Genomic DNA, 16,026 nt, shown 5'->3' with positions numbered 1-16,026 from the left:
TCTCAACTGGACTACTGCAACAATATTCTCCCTGAAAAAATCCTCACGATACAGACTTTATACTGTTGCCAAGGTGTCCTTTCAGACTGTATGTTTCTCTTCTACTCATAAACTTACAATGGCCTCCTCTACCTTTAGAATACTATCCAAACTCCTTAAGTATGGCAGAAAAAAAAAATCTTTACAATTTGGCCCCAAGTCTCATCTCTTACAACTCTAAAGCTATTTCAAGGCTCTGGGTGTTGTTTTTGCTCTGTGTTCCCTCTTCCTGGAATGTTCTTCTTAATCTGGCTAATAAAAACACTTTAGAATTACCTCCTCAATTTAGCCAAGGAATGCAAGGTTGGTTTAACACCCCAAAATCAATTATGTAATGCATCATATCCACAGAACGTAGGACAAAAACCCCCATTATCGCTTCACTAGACACAGAAAAAGCATTTGACAAAATTCAACACCCCTTCATAACAAAAATACTCAACAAACTAGGAATAGAAGGGAACTCCCTCAAAGGGCATCTTTAAAAAAATCCACAGCTAGCATTACCCTTAATGGTATGAAAGCTTTCTTAAGATTAGGAACAATCAAGGATGTTCCCTCTTCACTGCTTCTATTCAACACTGTACTAGAGGTTCTAGCCCAGGCAGTTAGGCAAAAAAAAAAAAAGAAAGAAAGAAAAGGCATGTAGATTGGAAAGAAAGAAGTAAAACAATCTCTGTTCGCAGAGAACAAGATCATGTATTGGAGCTAATAAACAATTCAGCAAGTTTGCAGAATACAATATTAATACACAAAAACTGTGTTTCTAAAAAATAGTGAACAATTTGAAAATAAAATTAATAAAATAATTCAATTTACAATAACATCAAAAAGAATAAAATACTCAGGAATATATTTAACAAAATAAGACTTGTATACTGAAAACTACAAAGTTCTTTGAAATCAATTAAAGACCTAAATAAATAAAAAGAAATCCTGTGTTCCTAGATGGAAAGACCTAATATTGTTAAGATGGCAATACTCTCCAAATCGCTCTACAGATTCCACACAATCAAAAATCCCAGCTGGCTTCTGCAGAAACTGATAAGCTGATCCTAAAATGTGTATGGAAATGCTGGGCCACAAGACTCAGAAATTAATCTTGAAAAAAGAACACAGTTGGAAGACTTAATGCTTCATGACCTCAAAACTACAAAGCTACAGTAATCAAGACAGTGTGGTACTGGCATAAGGATGGGTATATATGATATTTGTATCAATGGAACAGAATTGAGAGTCCAGAAATAAACTCTCACACTTACAGTCAATTGAATTTCAGCAAGGGTGTCAAAACAATTCAATGTAAACAGAATAGTGTTTTCAAAAATAATGCTGGGATAAATGTACATCCACATGAAGTTGGACTTCTACATCACACCATATATAAAAATTAACTCAAAATGGATCAAAGACTTAAATATAAGAGTAAATACTATAAAACTTGAAACATGAGCATAAATCTTCATGACCTTGGATCTGGCAATTATGTTTTTAGATATGACACCAAGAGCAGAAGAGAAGAAAGTAAGTCAGACTTCATCAAAATTAAAACTTTTCTTAAAAGGACACCATCGAGAAAGTGAAGACAACTAAGTGGAAGAAAACATTTGCAAATCATATATCTGGTAATGAACTTGTGCCTAAAATACATAAAGAACTCTTACAACAATAAGAAACCCAATTTAAAGATGTGCAAAAGTCTGAATACACATTTCTCCAAAGAAGATACACAAATAGCCTATAAAAGATGTCAATGTTGTTAGTCATCATGGAAATACAAAAAAAAAAAATCACAGTAAGATACCACTTCACACCCATTAGGATGGCTATAATCAAAAAGGCAAGCAATAACAAATGTCGGTGAGGATATGGAGAAAGTGGAACCCTCACACTAATGGTGGGAATGTAAAATGATGCAGCCACTTTGGAAAACAATCTAGCAGTTCCTCAAAACTGCTCATAGAGTAATCATATGAGCCAGAGATTCCACTCTTAGTTCCAGCCACACTAAAATGCTTACATTACCCAAATGCATATACCCAAGAGAAACCAAAGCATGTATCCATACAGAAATCTGTACACAGATGTTAGCAGCAGTGTTATTCTTAATAATCAAAACCCAAAATGCCCTTCAACTGATGAATGAATAAAATGTGGATGGAATATTCCACACAATGGAACATTATTCAGCCATAAAAAGTAATGAAGTACTCGGGCTTCCCTGGTGGCGCAGTGGTTGAGAGTCCGCCTGCTGATGCAGGGGACATGGGTTCGTGCCCCGGTCCGGGAAGATCCCACATGCCGCAGAGCGGCTGGGCCCGTGAGCCATGGCCACTGAGTCTGCGCGTCCGGAGCCTGTGCTCCACAACGGGAGAGGCCACAACAGTGAGAGGCTCATGTACCGCAAAAAAAAAAAAAAAAAAAAAAAAAAAGGAATGAAGTACCGATAAATGCTACAACATGGATGAACCCTGAAAACATGCTATGTGAAAGAAACCAGTCACAAAAGATCACATATTGTATGATTCCATTTATATGAAATGCCCATAACAGGCAAATCTATAAAGACAGACAGTAGATTAATGGTTGCCTAGGGCTGAAGGGGTTGGGGAGTGTTGAAGGGTGATGGCTAAATAGTATGGGTTTTGGGGGGGTGAAAATGATGAAATGTTCTAAAAATTGATTGTGCTAATGGTTGCACAACTCTGTGACCATGCTAAACCCTTCAGCTACACACTTTAAATGGATGAATTGCACAGTGTGTGATTTATATCTCAAGAAAGCTATTACCAAAAAAAAAAAAAAAAGGCTCTCCTTCTCCATGACACCTTTCTTGAGCCACCAATAAAACTGACCATTCTGGGCTTCCCTGATGGCCCAGTGGTTGAGAGTCCGCCTGCTGATGCAGGGGACACGGGTTCGTGCCCTGGTCTGGGAAGATCCCACATGCCGTGGAGCGGCTGGGCCCGTGAGCCGTGGCCGCTGAGCCTGCACGTCCAGAGCCTGTGGTCCGCAACGGGAGAGGCCACAACAGGGAGAGGCCCGCGTACCGCAAAAAAAAAAAAAAAAAAAAAAAAAACAAAAAAACTGACCATTCTAACATGTGTCTCCCCACTTCCCTGCAAGGATTTGAGTACCTGTAATTGACACTTTTTTGCACTTATTTAATGTCTGTTTCCCTCTACTAAACTGTGGATTCCTCAAGGCAGGGATTTGGCTCATTTTTTCATGGAATTAACAATATTTATACGTTGTGTGTAAACTATGTAAAAGTATACATCATAAATATTTGCTAAAAGACTATCCTAACAGTTGTTACATGGAAAAGGGACTGTGCTTGTTTCACATATATGCCAAGGGGCAGAAATGGAAACTATTGATATAACGGCACAAATTTTAGGAATTTTCAAATAATCAGGGCTGTCCCTTTATTCAAAACAGGGGTTTCTGGGTTCTGTGGATTCTCTGAGTTGATTCTCAAATTCTGAATGTACGTATAAAAAGCATGTGCATTCTTCCTGGGAAAAAAATCCATAACTTTCATCAGATTCTCAAAGGGGTATATAACCCAATAATGGTTAGGATTCACTGTTTTTAAAATGTCAGTGTACCAGGGCAGGGATTTTAGTTAGCAAATTTCAGTTACTGGAATACATCATTCAAGGTAGGTTTTTGCCTAGATTATACTACTTTGGTAATTAATGCAAAAAGAGAACTCACAATATTAGTATCTTCATAATCTTATTCATTTAAAAGTATTTATTGACTGTCCATTATATGCCAACTGCTGAAGAAATAATAGTAAACAAGACAAAGTGCCTGCCCTCAGGAGCTTACATTCTAGAAGGTGGAGACAAAAAAAAAGTAAGTAAATAAGAAAATGTCGTATCATATAGTAATGCCTTCAACAGAGAAAATAAAACATGATGAAATAGGGAATGAGAGGAGTGTAAAGAGTTATTTTAGGAGCGGGAGGCTTTTTAGGACATGAGCCAGTTTGTCTCCTTGCATGGCCTCGCAATAAACCTTTCTCTGCTCCAAACACCGACGCTTTGTCGGGCACATGGACTTGCATTAATATTTGTGCCTGTTCAAACAACAGACGGTGCAACTTTTCAGTGACTCCTTCATCTCCTATGTTCACCCAGCGGTTCTTTCTAAGAATCATCTCTTAATCTCTCCCTTCTCCCTCCTCTCTTCCTGCACTGTCCTTACCCTCAAGGGTCTCTCAGTCACCAACATTTACAGTCTAGGGCCTTGTATATGATAGGATGGAGTTAAGTGCAGCACATGTGTGGGACACCTGGGGTCAGGAGGTACCTGGCCAGGAACGACTTCCCAGAGGAGGTATATTTTGTCTTCAGACCTGAAATGTTGTGTAAGTCATGTGGGGTGTGGTGAAGATGGAACTTGGGGTTTTCTAGCACAGGAATAACAAAGAGGCATAAAATAGATGAATTCATAAATAGAATGTGAACTTGGTTAATTGCATGTTATTGGGTCCGGCTTCTAACCTTTTATTTCCCTCGCTTTGGCATTAATCTCTAGAAAACGTAATTATTTTTAAAGCCCCTCATTATCCTCCCCACTTCTAGGCACTTTTCGTATTCAAGTTTTCTTCTGCATCTGCCAAACTAAATCTTCTCTAAGCTTGGCTTCTTAGTTTCTTTGAACTACTGAAAAACCTGGAAAGACTTGATACTGAGCAGGATACTGTGGGGCTCCTGGGCACAAAATTCTGTGTCCCTCATTACTCGATTACAGAAAATCGGCTTCATTCAGCCTCCATGACCTTCCCAGAGTTCCAACTAGCAGGTTCAAACAGTTGCTAATTAGGGAAGGGAGGGGATGCGGAGACAAGGCAGGAACAGTGAAAAGAAACAGTAGTGTCAGAAGTTCCTTAATGGTCCAGTGGATAGGACTCAGTGCTTTCACTGCAGTGGCCTGGGGTTCAATCCCAGGTTCCCCTGGTCTGGGAACTAAGATCCCGCAAGCCACGCAGTGTGGCCAAAAAAAAAAAAAAAGTTATTTTAGCTAGGGTCATCAGGGAAAGTCTCTCTGAGGAGATCACATTTGAGCTGAAACGTGAGCAATGAGAAGGAAGCTGAGGAAAGAACACTTCAAGAATGAAGAGAACAGAAAGTGCAAAGATTCTAAGATGAGAACATTGATTATTACCACCTGCGTTAAGAGAAAAAGCCATGTCTAAACGCCTCTCTATACAACATTCAGAAGAGTGTCTCCCACTCACAATGAATAGAACTTATTCAAGATAATTCAGCATAATGAAAATTCACTGTGATAAGACACTATTCTAGACAAATCTTTACTGCTTAGGGTCGTCACAAATTTACTCTTCTTCAATGCAGACAATATCATTAGACAAAGTGAGTAAAACCTTTGGGGTTTTGTAATAAAACAGAAAGAAGAAAAAAAAACACCATGTACTTTTTTTTTTTTTTAAGAAGTCTCTCCCAGGTAGATAGTTTTACAAACAAAGATTACCAAGCAAACTCTATAAACAATTATGAGTTCGATCTGCTCTCCATCCCTAGAGCTTGGTGCTTTGCATTTGTAGTATTTATTATCTGTGAGGTACAAGAGGGTGGAGTTACAGCCAGTGTATACAAATTAGAGAGAAATAAGTTTCAGTTCAAAAGCAGCTGTCCAACAATCAACAGGTTGAATATTAGTGTAAGTGTGGAGACTGTAAAACCATGACTCAAGTTAGCGTAACTTCATGACCTACAAAGAACTGTTCCAGTTCCTTCTCCCAGCCTTGGCATCCCTGTCGTGTTACACTCACCCATAAAGCCGCAGAATGCAAACCAAAGAGTGGATTTTTAACTACCACATACATCATGCCAGTAACAAAAGATTAACAAATACCTGTTCAGGTAAGAGGAACGCAGAGCTTTGTTCATCTCAGCAATTAAAATTCTTATTATTAAAATCTTCAAGTTATATTTACAAAGGCACAAAAAAAGCCTGAAGCAGTGAGCACCCAACACCAAACTGAAAGTACACAATGAATTAAGGTTAACAGTACCAATTCCAACTATTTCATTCAAATGCACGACAGAAAGCATACGGAAGCCCTCAAGAGGGGAATCCAAGAGGGAGCCCTCCTGACTCAGAGCACCTGAGCAGACGGTGACTAGTTGCGTTAGGCCAGTGAGGGGAAGGGGCTGCCAGCAACCGGGCAGTGTGCAAAGGCTTGTCTGCGTGCGCTCCCGGTCCTGCCTGCGGTGGAAGGTCAGGAGGGACCCGCTCGGGCAGCTGCCCGCTGGTGTCAAAAGAACCCAGGGGCTTGGCACCTCCCACACGCCGCCGGGTCCGCCTTCTCTAGCGGGGACGGAGATTCCCGAAGCCGCCCTCCCTGTAGCATCGCTTACCTTCGGTGAGCGGCGGTGGCTCCTGCCGCTTTCCGCGGGACAAAAAGGCCTTGGGCAGAAGCAACGACACAGCCAGGACGAGCCCCGAGGCCAGGGCCACCCTCTGCACGGTGGAGTACGCCATGGCCACCCGCCCTCGCCGCAGGTGAGCTCCAACCGGAACCGGAACCAGAAGTGAAACCGCAAAGCCCGCGGCCTCCTTCGACCCCACCGAGAGCTGCGCAGACGGCGCCGCGCGAGGGACAAGTCACCAGGCGCCTCCGGCTCCGCGGCGGAGGGCTGACCTGCTCCCCCCGCGCGGTCACCTGGTGCAATGAGTGGTACCCGCGCCCTCTCATTTGTACCGACTAGACACGCCTTCCACGCCCACCTGGGCGTTCTACCGTCGAAACAACCGATGGTCGTCCCTCCTCTCCATCCCGCTCACCACACTGCTCACTCCCCGCCCCAGACCGCCCATTAATTTCCTCGTTAAGGCCCCACCCAGGCCCCGCACCTCCGTTGTCCATCTGCATACCAAGGTGATGATACTACAACGCAGCTGTAATGCGTTTTAAGCTTTCCATAGCTTCAGATCTTTCAAAAACTCCTCTTTATCCTCATAGAAAGGTCAAACTGCTTTCTATGACCTCAAGGCCCTGCGTGGTCCGGTCTTACCAACGCTCCGTGCAAACTAGATCATTTGCTATTTCCCCAGCATATTTCTTGCCTTCAGGGAATCTCTGCTTATCGTGTTACCTCTGCCTGGAAAATTACTAACGCATCTCCACCTGTTAAAAACTTCTCTGAAGAACAGCTGAAAAGTACTACCCTCATGAAACTTTTTTAGTCAGCCTTCTCCTTCCTCTGTATCCCCACAGTTCTTCGTTACTGTCTTTATGGCTTTATTTAACAAATATTCTTTTGGTTCTTACTATGTATCAGACCCTGAAATGGCACTACAGAATCTGATGAATAAGATGGCTTCCGTATGGGGTAGATAGATACAGAAACAAGAAAATGCAGGAAAAATTATGGACTCTGGAGCAGTCAGCTCAACTGGAAGGAGGAGGAATGAGGAGAAAACTCCTGAGAGTAGGTGAAATCTGAGTATTTGAAGAATGGGTAAGTTACTAGGCAGACAGGTGGGAGGAGTTAGAAGGGTATACCAGGGAAAGGATGCAAAGAAAGCAAAGGCGTAAACTCGAAGCTTCTTTACGTGTTCTGAAAACTATTAGTAATTCGTTTTAGCTGGGCCATGGGATTGGTGACGGGACATAAAGTGATAAGGCAATATAAGCAGGAACTAGGTTATGAGAAACTTGGATATAATTTCCAGTTAAACATGGCAGACGGAGCACACCCACTTATCTTTGCTTTCCCCAGACACCTCACAATAATGAAAATAAAAAGAGTGTATCAACTAAAAAACTAGAGAGAATGGGAGAAAACATGACAGCAGACAACAAATGTCAAAATTTTATAAGATGCAACGTTATCCAATAGAAATATAAGGCCAGTCACATGTGAATTTAAAATTTTCTAGTAGCCTCATTTAAAGTGAAAATAAACAGGTGAAGTTAATAATATACTTATTTAACCCCAAATACCCCAAATATTATCACTTCCACATGTGTAGCACTAGTCAGTCACATTTCAATGGCTTAATAACCATGTGCCTAGTGGCTACCATATCGGACCGTGCAGGTTTACAGCATAAAAAGTGAAGTGCCCACAGAAAGAAAGACTCTAAGAAGCAAACAAATTTGGCCTTCAGAACCTATAAAGTATTAGGAATTGGAAGCACTGAGTTCCTTTAAAGGCAGAAATGTGGAGTGGGACTGAATAAAGAAGGATTGGTTAAAAGTCTGTCAAGAAGCAGTTGATATCCTCCAAATCTGGCTCCTCAATTATTGCAGCCAGGTGGTTGCCCCTGCTGGCATCACTCAGGCATCATCATCATTGATATCATCAACAGCACTGAAAGTTATTGAGCACGTCCTATGTTCCAGGTGTTTTCCATATCATAACAATTGATCCTCCTACAACTTTATGAAGAAATACTATGATGTACCCACTTTACAGATGAGAAAACTAAGGAACAGAAAGCCTAAGTAACTTGACAACAACTACAAAATATACATTGGAAGTTACTGTTTGAATCCAGGCATGCTTACTCCAAGACTTGCTCTGTTAACCACCAGTTTTACTTTCTGGAACCAGAGATGCTCTGGACTCACAGACAGCAGGTGCAGCTTAGGAAGGTGAAGACTGATGGGATAGTCTAAGAGGTGCAGAGGAATCCCAGATCACCCCCCAAATTCTCACTCGGGTGACTGAATAGACATTGATTCCATATAACAAGATTTTGAGAACAGAAGAATCAGATCTGTGAGAAAGATGAGTTCAGATTTTGACGAGTTGAGTTTGAGGTTCCATGAAATGTCCATGCAGAGCTGTCCAGTTGGGTATACGGGTCCGAAGCTCAGAAGAGACGTTTGGGCTGGAAACAAATATGGAAGTGATCAGCCCATCAATAGTAAATGAAGTCTGGGAGAAGATAACATTAGCAAGAATGCTCATGTAACTGATAAGAGACCACAGTGGAAACTTAGGGTACACCCTTATGTTGAAATTCCCAAGTATGAGGACAGAAATGCAGTGGAAAAGAAGATACTGATCCAGGTGCTAAAATCTTGAATGAATGAGGAGTTACTGGAAGGATGAAAGGTGACAGGAACAGAGGGTGTAATAAGCAATCAGATGACACGCTCTTCTAAGACTTGTAGTTTGTTTTTATAGTTGTAGCAGTGGCAGCAGCAGTCACTCGGAGGCATACTTCTAAGTGCTTTACATACATAAATCCTTTGATGATTATACAAAACTTCCTGAATAAATACCAGCTCTTACTAGTAACTATTTGGTCTAATTCTATTTTTTATGGTTCTACACTCAGAACAAACCTCTTTTCCTTTCACTTGCAGTCTCACTGTCATGGAACTTGAAAATTACTCCCTAGCAGCTTCTCCTGCGTTGCTGGCATTCTTATCCCTGTGATAACCGCCTTCCCAATTCTCCTGATTTAGCTCCTTTCTGCTTTCTTAACACCCAATTTCAGCACAGAAGCAAACTGCTCATGGGCCACAAGATCCAGGGAAGAGAACCTACCCTCCTCTGATGTGCAGTAAGCGGTCGAGAGGGGTTCTCTCAGCCTTAGGCCCAAAGAGAGGGGACCTCTGTTTGCCTCCTTCTCCTTGGAATCTATTTCCATTCTGCCTTGTGATGACCGGCGGGGCTCCCTGATATGAGGCCCTCGAGGCACTGCAGCTAGAGCAACTTAACTGCAGCTGCTTCCAACTGAGACTGCCTAGGGGCCCCGAACTGTCCCTCCATGAGAGACATTGGAAAGTCACTCAGTGTAAAGTTGTCATATTCATAGTCATTGATCATAGTCTAACCTTTAGCCCTCTGTCAAACAGGCTGTTGACTTACTTCTATGACTTGTATTAGTGATTTTCAAACTTGTCGTTTTTCTGATGACAGATCTTGAATCCAGAAAGCACGGTAAGCAGAAGGCTTGGGACGTCAAGGGGAGGAGATAGAGTCAGAGTAAAATACGTACTGAGCAGTATCCAGTTGTTTCTGTTTCTCTGGGGAACTCTAACACAGTCACTTTAGCTATTTCCGAAAATGTATTTCCTCCTGTTATTGAGGCTTCTCCATCCCAGAGGACATTCCAAGGATGTACCTTGGCCTCTGAAAACAATTTTAAAGAGCCTATAAGGAACCATAGCAGCTCCACTGTAGAGTCACGGACCCTTATTAAAGGCAGGAATCAGGGTGGTGAGCAGGGAAGTGAGACCCAAATATCCAGAAAACTGAGCAAGGCCTGTAACTTCAAAGCCCAGAATGAAAAAGCTAAAGGAGGCAAGCAGGAGATGGGACAGGATACACCCAAGAGGGTGTGTTGGACCAGGGCCTTGAGAGATGGATGGGATTTCTATCAGGGATAAGGGGGATGTGATAAACACCTGCCGGTTGTGGTTGTCCACAATCTTTTAAATAGCCTTTCTTTGTCAGATGTTAGACACATTGAGAACCTCACTTTCTCAATGTAGAATCCAACAAACTATATTTCCCCTGGCCACTGGGGTGCAGATACATAACTCTGTTTCCCCAGTCAGATGTACCCATGCCTGATTTCGCTTTGGAAGTTATCTATGAGAGGAAACATCGATGCCTGGGCTGCCTTTTTTGACGGCCATAGGTGGTAGCAGAAGCGGAAGCTCCCGCGGTTGGTGGCGGCCACAAGTAGCTTCCTAAAGGCAGAGCAGAGGCCACGCAGGTCTGGGGTCAGTGGTGGCAGAGTTCCCTTACTAGGCTAGTTCTGTGGAGTTTTCCCAAGGTAGTTCTGGGGGTTATTCCAAGCTCCAGAGCCCCAGTTTTCTCACCTGTGAAATGGAGACTATACCACCCCCTTCCCCTCCCTCCCTCCCTCCCGTGAGCTAGCAAATGTGATGGAGCCTGGAAGGCAATTGTGTGTGAGACCAAAACAGCAGCAGGAGCTGCAGCTCAAAGCATGTCCAATGAAAGGAAATTGGAATCCGAAAAGGGAAGATGGTTTCAGAGGAAAACCTACAGGGAGGAAGCCTCTAGAAGGCCCATATTCCTCACCCTAAAGCTCTACCCAACTGGGACTGTGTGGGTAAAGGTGAATGGCATGAGGACCCAGATTTCCTGGTGGCGAGGTGAGAATACCCTTACTGCTTTGCTACCAACACTCCTCGCTGGCCCCTGCCCCTGGTGACACAGAACAGAGAGAAGTCACAGTTGGATACCTTGGGCCTTTCTGCCTTCAATGAGAAGAAATAGTCTTTGGCTCCAATTAATTAAGCAAACTGATAGAAATTCCCTGCTTAAGTCACACTTTGCATATCCATAATCTCTGCACTACATTTTCTGTATACTTTGCCCCTGGGTAAAAAATGTGAGCATTTAAATGCTTGCTCACATAATCTTGCTAAAGCACACTCCTGCCTATAAATATTCATGCCACTGCCAAAACATTTGCAAACTTCCCCCAAAGGTGAAATGTGTGTAATGTACTTTGTCTTCTGGGTATAAATATTATCCAATACATTTTAGTTAATATGAATACACTAATTATTCCTGTAACCCTTTTAAAAAGGGTCATCTTCATGATGTGAATTTTTAAAAAATGTAATTACAGTAATTGGATACTTAATCTAATTAAAATTTGCTTTATCTTTAATGGGAATTTTTCTAAAGAGGCTGAATGACAATTGGCCTTTTGATAATGACTGTTTTCTTTCTGCAGGGAGATCAAGTTGGTGAAAACTGGAGAACCAGGCAGTTTTGTGTCTGTCAGTGCCTTTCTCCTTACGACTCAGTCCTTCTGTAGTAAATATGGGTTTGGGTAACTAAAGAGGGTAGAGGAAAGGACCAAGGGAATCTTTCCCATTCCAACAGTTGAAGCTACTCCCCTTCCTAGGAAGCAGTCCTCTGCTCCCCTGGACTAATGATTGGCCCACTCATGATTGGGCATGTGACCTAAGCCTGCTAGATCAGGGTTCCTCACAGGGCTTGCTGGAACTGGAGCTGGAAAAGCAGCAGCTCCACGCTCCTTTGGGGGCCATGGGGCTGGAAGGCGTTGTTGTGGATGTTATAGGTGCTCCAGTGTATCCCATTGGTCCACCCTTGAGGTCACCTGCTGACAGTTCCTACACAGAATTTGGGGTCCTGTGTCTCTCTGCATAAGGCCATTCTCTGGCTGGGGGAGCAAGGTAGGCCTGCTGGAGAGCTCCCATCCCCAGAGCAACTCTCAAACAATGAGAGAGGGGAGCTGGGAGATAAATACCTCAGCTTCCTTGCTCCAGGTGGACAACCGGAGGGATTCTCTGCACATTCCTTCTGAGGCATCCCAGTGGAATTGGGCTCTACCTGCTCCAGCTGTGACTGCTCATCCACACGCCCATTTTGGGGCTTCTTCCCCTCCCTTGTCTCACTTCCCCACTCCCTCATCATGCTTCTTGAGATCATCTCCCAAATAGAGCAGTGCACCCAAACTCTTGCCTTGGAGTCTGCTTTCAGGGAGCCCAAACTAAGACAGATGCACAGTTGGGGATTCCAGATAACTGTTTTCTCCACCATGTGGAATAGGCCTGTCTGAAGGAGGAGAGCGAAGCCAGAAGAAACGAGCAGAAAAGAGGCGGATGGAGAGCGAGCCTGGTGGTGTTGAAATCCTGGTTCCACCCCCAAGACTCTCCTTGCTCCTGATGCTTCCTTGATTCCTTGAGCTGCCCTGAATCTACCCCAGCTACGTGAGCCAATACATTCCTCCCATTTTTGGGGTGTGCATTAAGCTTACTTGAGTTGGACTTCTATCGCTTGCAACTGAAAGTATCATGACTCTTGCAACAAATAAGTGAATTTGCGCACAAAGCATTTAGAAGAGAGCTTGCCTCAGATTAAATGCTACTACCATCACTGCTACTATTATTATTAAGTGCACATCGTTATTATTCAATGTCTAACCTGCTTCCAGAAAGGACTAGGGATCAAGGACCTAGAGCCTAGAGAAGAGTCATAAAGAAGTCAGTTTAATTCTAGCTAATTTCCTCCCTTTGGGCTTTTTTCATAACTTGATTGGATTGATGCCCACTTTCTCTCTCACTGGGAGATATTTATGCAATCAGTAATTATAGCTTTACTGTCTTCTTATTGATCACTAACAACGAGCAATTAAATATTATTCTATTTTGTTTAAGGGTCACATTGGTTTTGCTGTAATTTTGTTACCAAATCTGAGTGGCATAGACAAACTGCTCAGCATGAATGCCCAGTCAGGTTCAAGTCATGGCAGCTCTGACTGGCTGCAGGGTCACAGTAGGAATGTCATGAGCCCCATCCTCCAAAAAACACATTGAAAATTATATTTTATGACTGCCCTGCTATAAAGACATATATGTTAATATTATATATTAAGACACTTTCTACCTAAAAATCCTTCTTTCCTTCTGACTTTAAGAGAAATTAAAGCATTTTAGTAATGTGGCTGCTGCTTTCTGTTTTCCATGACACATAACAGTTTTTAATTGTATCAAGCATCATATAAGTAAAACGTTGCCATTTTTAGAAAAGTTGCCAGCAGACGTGTTTGCATTCTAGGCAAGATGAAAGACTTGATCTTGGCAGAGGGAAAATGCATCCAGAAATCTTCTGGTTAGGCAAAGGCAAGGTCCAGAGGGTCATCTGGACTGAGTTGAGACAAGACAAAGGGGCTTCTCAGAATAAATTCAAGTGATGTTTTCCTTCAATGAGATATTGTTATATTGCAAAATCTGGGGCTACTTCTGGTGACCCAGAGACAGGAATTTGACAGCCTAGGGTCTGGGGAAGAGAAGGCAGGGTTTGAAGGCTGGTGATTTGTGGAGGAGCTTGGGCTAATAGAGAGTCAGCCAGGAAAGAACTCCTGGGATGGGCAGTGCCTGGTGGCCTATGGATTTAATGCAGTGATATCCAGATTTTCCTCTTGCACTGATTCCTGTTATGATTTCTTCAAACCTTTAGAGAAGTCTGACACAACATGTGTCATTGGTGCTAGGGAATAAGGGAGGGGACTGTTCTCCACTCGGAGCAAGGAACTGTCATCTTGTAAGGCCAGGGCGGAGGCAGCAGCATTGAATCAGTAGAGAATGCTAATCCCAACAGCCAAGGTGAATGGAGGGCTGTGGGTCGGCCCGGTGAATGCAGAGAAGTAGGCTGCAGTGTATCCGGTCAAGAATGCACCTGAGGCAAAGGCTATTTCTCCCAAATGTACTGGAAGACAGTGATCCTTCAAGCGAAAGGGGCAGAGACAGGGGTTGGATCCTGCTATGAAGTTAGGGGGTCCCAGGCAGCCAGGGTTCGCAAATATCCTCACCTCTCTGAGTACATCTCCCGGGATGTCTCTTCCAGCTCCAGCCACACTGGCCTCCTTGCTGTCACTCACACGTGCCTGGGCAGTGCCACCCTGAGCCCTTACACTGTGCTCTCTGTTGGGATGGTCTTACCCCAACCATCTGCATGGCTTGACCCCTCGAGACCTCCTTTAAGTCTTTGCTCAAATGTCACTTTTCTCAGTGATATCTTCCTTGGCCAGCGTTTTTAAGGTAAAACACCCCTTAGACCCCCTGTTCTGCTTTATTTTCTTCCATGGCACTTGTCTTAGTCTGTTCGGGCTGCTGTAAGAAAGTTCCACAGACTTAGAGACAGCAGATCTTTATTTCTCAGAGCTCTGGAGACTGTAAGTCTGAGATCAGGGTGTTGGCAGATTTGGTGTCTAGTGAGAGCCTGCTTCCTGGTTCATGGATGACCGTCTTCTCTGTGTTCTCACAGGGTGGAAGAGGCAAGGGAGCTCTTTGGGGTCTCTTTTATAAAGGCACTAATCTCACTAATGAGATTATGACTTAATCACCTCCCAAAGTCTCCACCTCCAAGTACCATCACATTGGGGGTTAGGTTTCAGGGGGATGCAGACATTAAGTCTACAGCAGCAACTTATCACCTTCTGAGGCTTATTACTTTCATTTCTCTCCTGCCCCTCTCCTCTAGACTATAAGCTGCATGAGGGCAAGGAGTTTGCTTGTTTTTGCATACCCAGTGCCTAGAGCAGTGCCTGGTACATGGTAAATTTCAATAATATTTGGATGAACGAATGAAGATGATAATGTCTAGATTCTACAGACAAAGTGCTTTGGAAAAACTAAACTGATTGGAAATCAGTTTACATGCCTATTATATAACAGCTGAAAACCACAATTGGGTAAATAAAGTGGGAACAGGTTTACATCGAATGATTGATCATCCACATTCTTATGTTTGGCTTAGATGGTGTTTACCATGCTGTGGCTGGGTGGTTTTTAAATGGTGTTCTGTAGAAATTCAGGTGCTGCAGGGCTTCCTTTGATGTTTGTTCTTAATTTTATTTTCAAATATATTTTTAACTATTTTGAGAATAGAACATGTACTCGAATGCAGTATATATTAAATTTGAATATATTGACAATTTCTGTTGTATTAACGAGCACTGTCAGGTTAACTCATTTTATAAAAACTACAGCCTAAGGATAAAGATCCTTCATTCTTCTGCCATTTATATAAATATATTTGGATTTCTTATAAATTGTGTTCATAAAAGGTGATAAGTTTGGAGTTCTTCATTTGTGACACTTTATTCAATAAGGAATGCAAACAGATAACTCTGGTGATTCTCTATTGGAAAATAAAAGTTTTCTACTGTTTACTTTCAAGCTTCTGAAACAGGTTAATTGAAGATTATCCTGAGGTTGAAAGGCAAACTTAAAATATGTTGCCGTCTTCACTACATTCCTCTAGCATCAGAATATTCTCAGTACTATGCGATCAAAACAAAAGGCAGAAATAAATTGGGTGGCAAAACTGGTAAGTAGCAGAAACCCTCCTCGATAGCCCTTGTTTTCAATATGTTTTGAAATGGTAATTATTTGGGTGGTCTTCTTTTAGTTTTGTTTTTCTTACGAAACTGATGGAGCTATGTGAATAAATAGTGTCACCACAAGGATACAGCCGCATG

The 16,026-nt window shown here is 42.7% G+C and overlaps 1 protein-coding gene across 2 annotated transcripts in view; it reads right to left on the bottom strand.

Annotated features, from left to right (window-relative positions):
- The window catches only part of RIC3 (RIC3 acetylcholine receptor chaperone), a 58,832-nt gene extending 52,153 nt beyond the window's left edge, over nucleotides 1-6,679 (bottom strand). For both annotated transcript variants that reach the window (XM_089915205.1, XM_089915204.1), the window contains exon 1: nucleotides 6,435-6,679. In XM_089915205.1, coding sequence (XP_089771331.1) covers nucleotides 6,435-6,558 — 124 coding nt within the window. In that variant the 5' untranslated portion in view covers nucleotides 6,559-6,679. The remainder of the gene's footprint in view (nucleotides 1-6,434) is intronic.
- Between the last annotated feature and the right edge of the window lie 9,347 nt (nucleotides 6,680-16,026).

The sequence above is a fragment of the Delphinapterus leucas genome, chromosome 7 (genome assembly GCF_059928025.1).
Source record: "Delphinapterus leucas isolate spDelLeu-1000000601 "Yukka" chromosome 7, BTC_Dleu_Yukka2, whole genome shotgun sequence".
Classification (NCBI taxonomy): Eukaryota; Metazoa; Chordata; class Mammalia; order Artiodactyla; family Monodontidae; genus Delphinapterus; species Delphinapterus leucas.
Note: the sequence above shows the minus strand (reverse complement) of the source record. Positions and strands in the feature narration are given on the sequence as shown.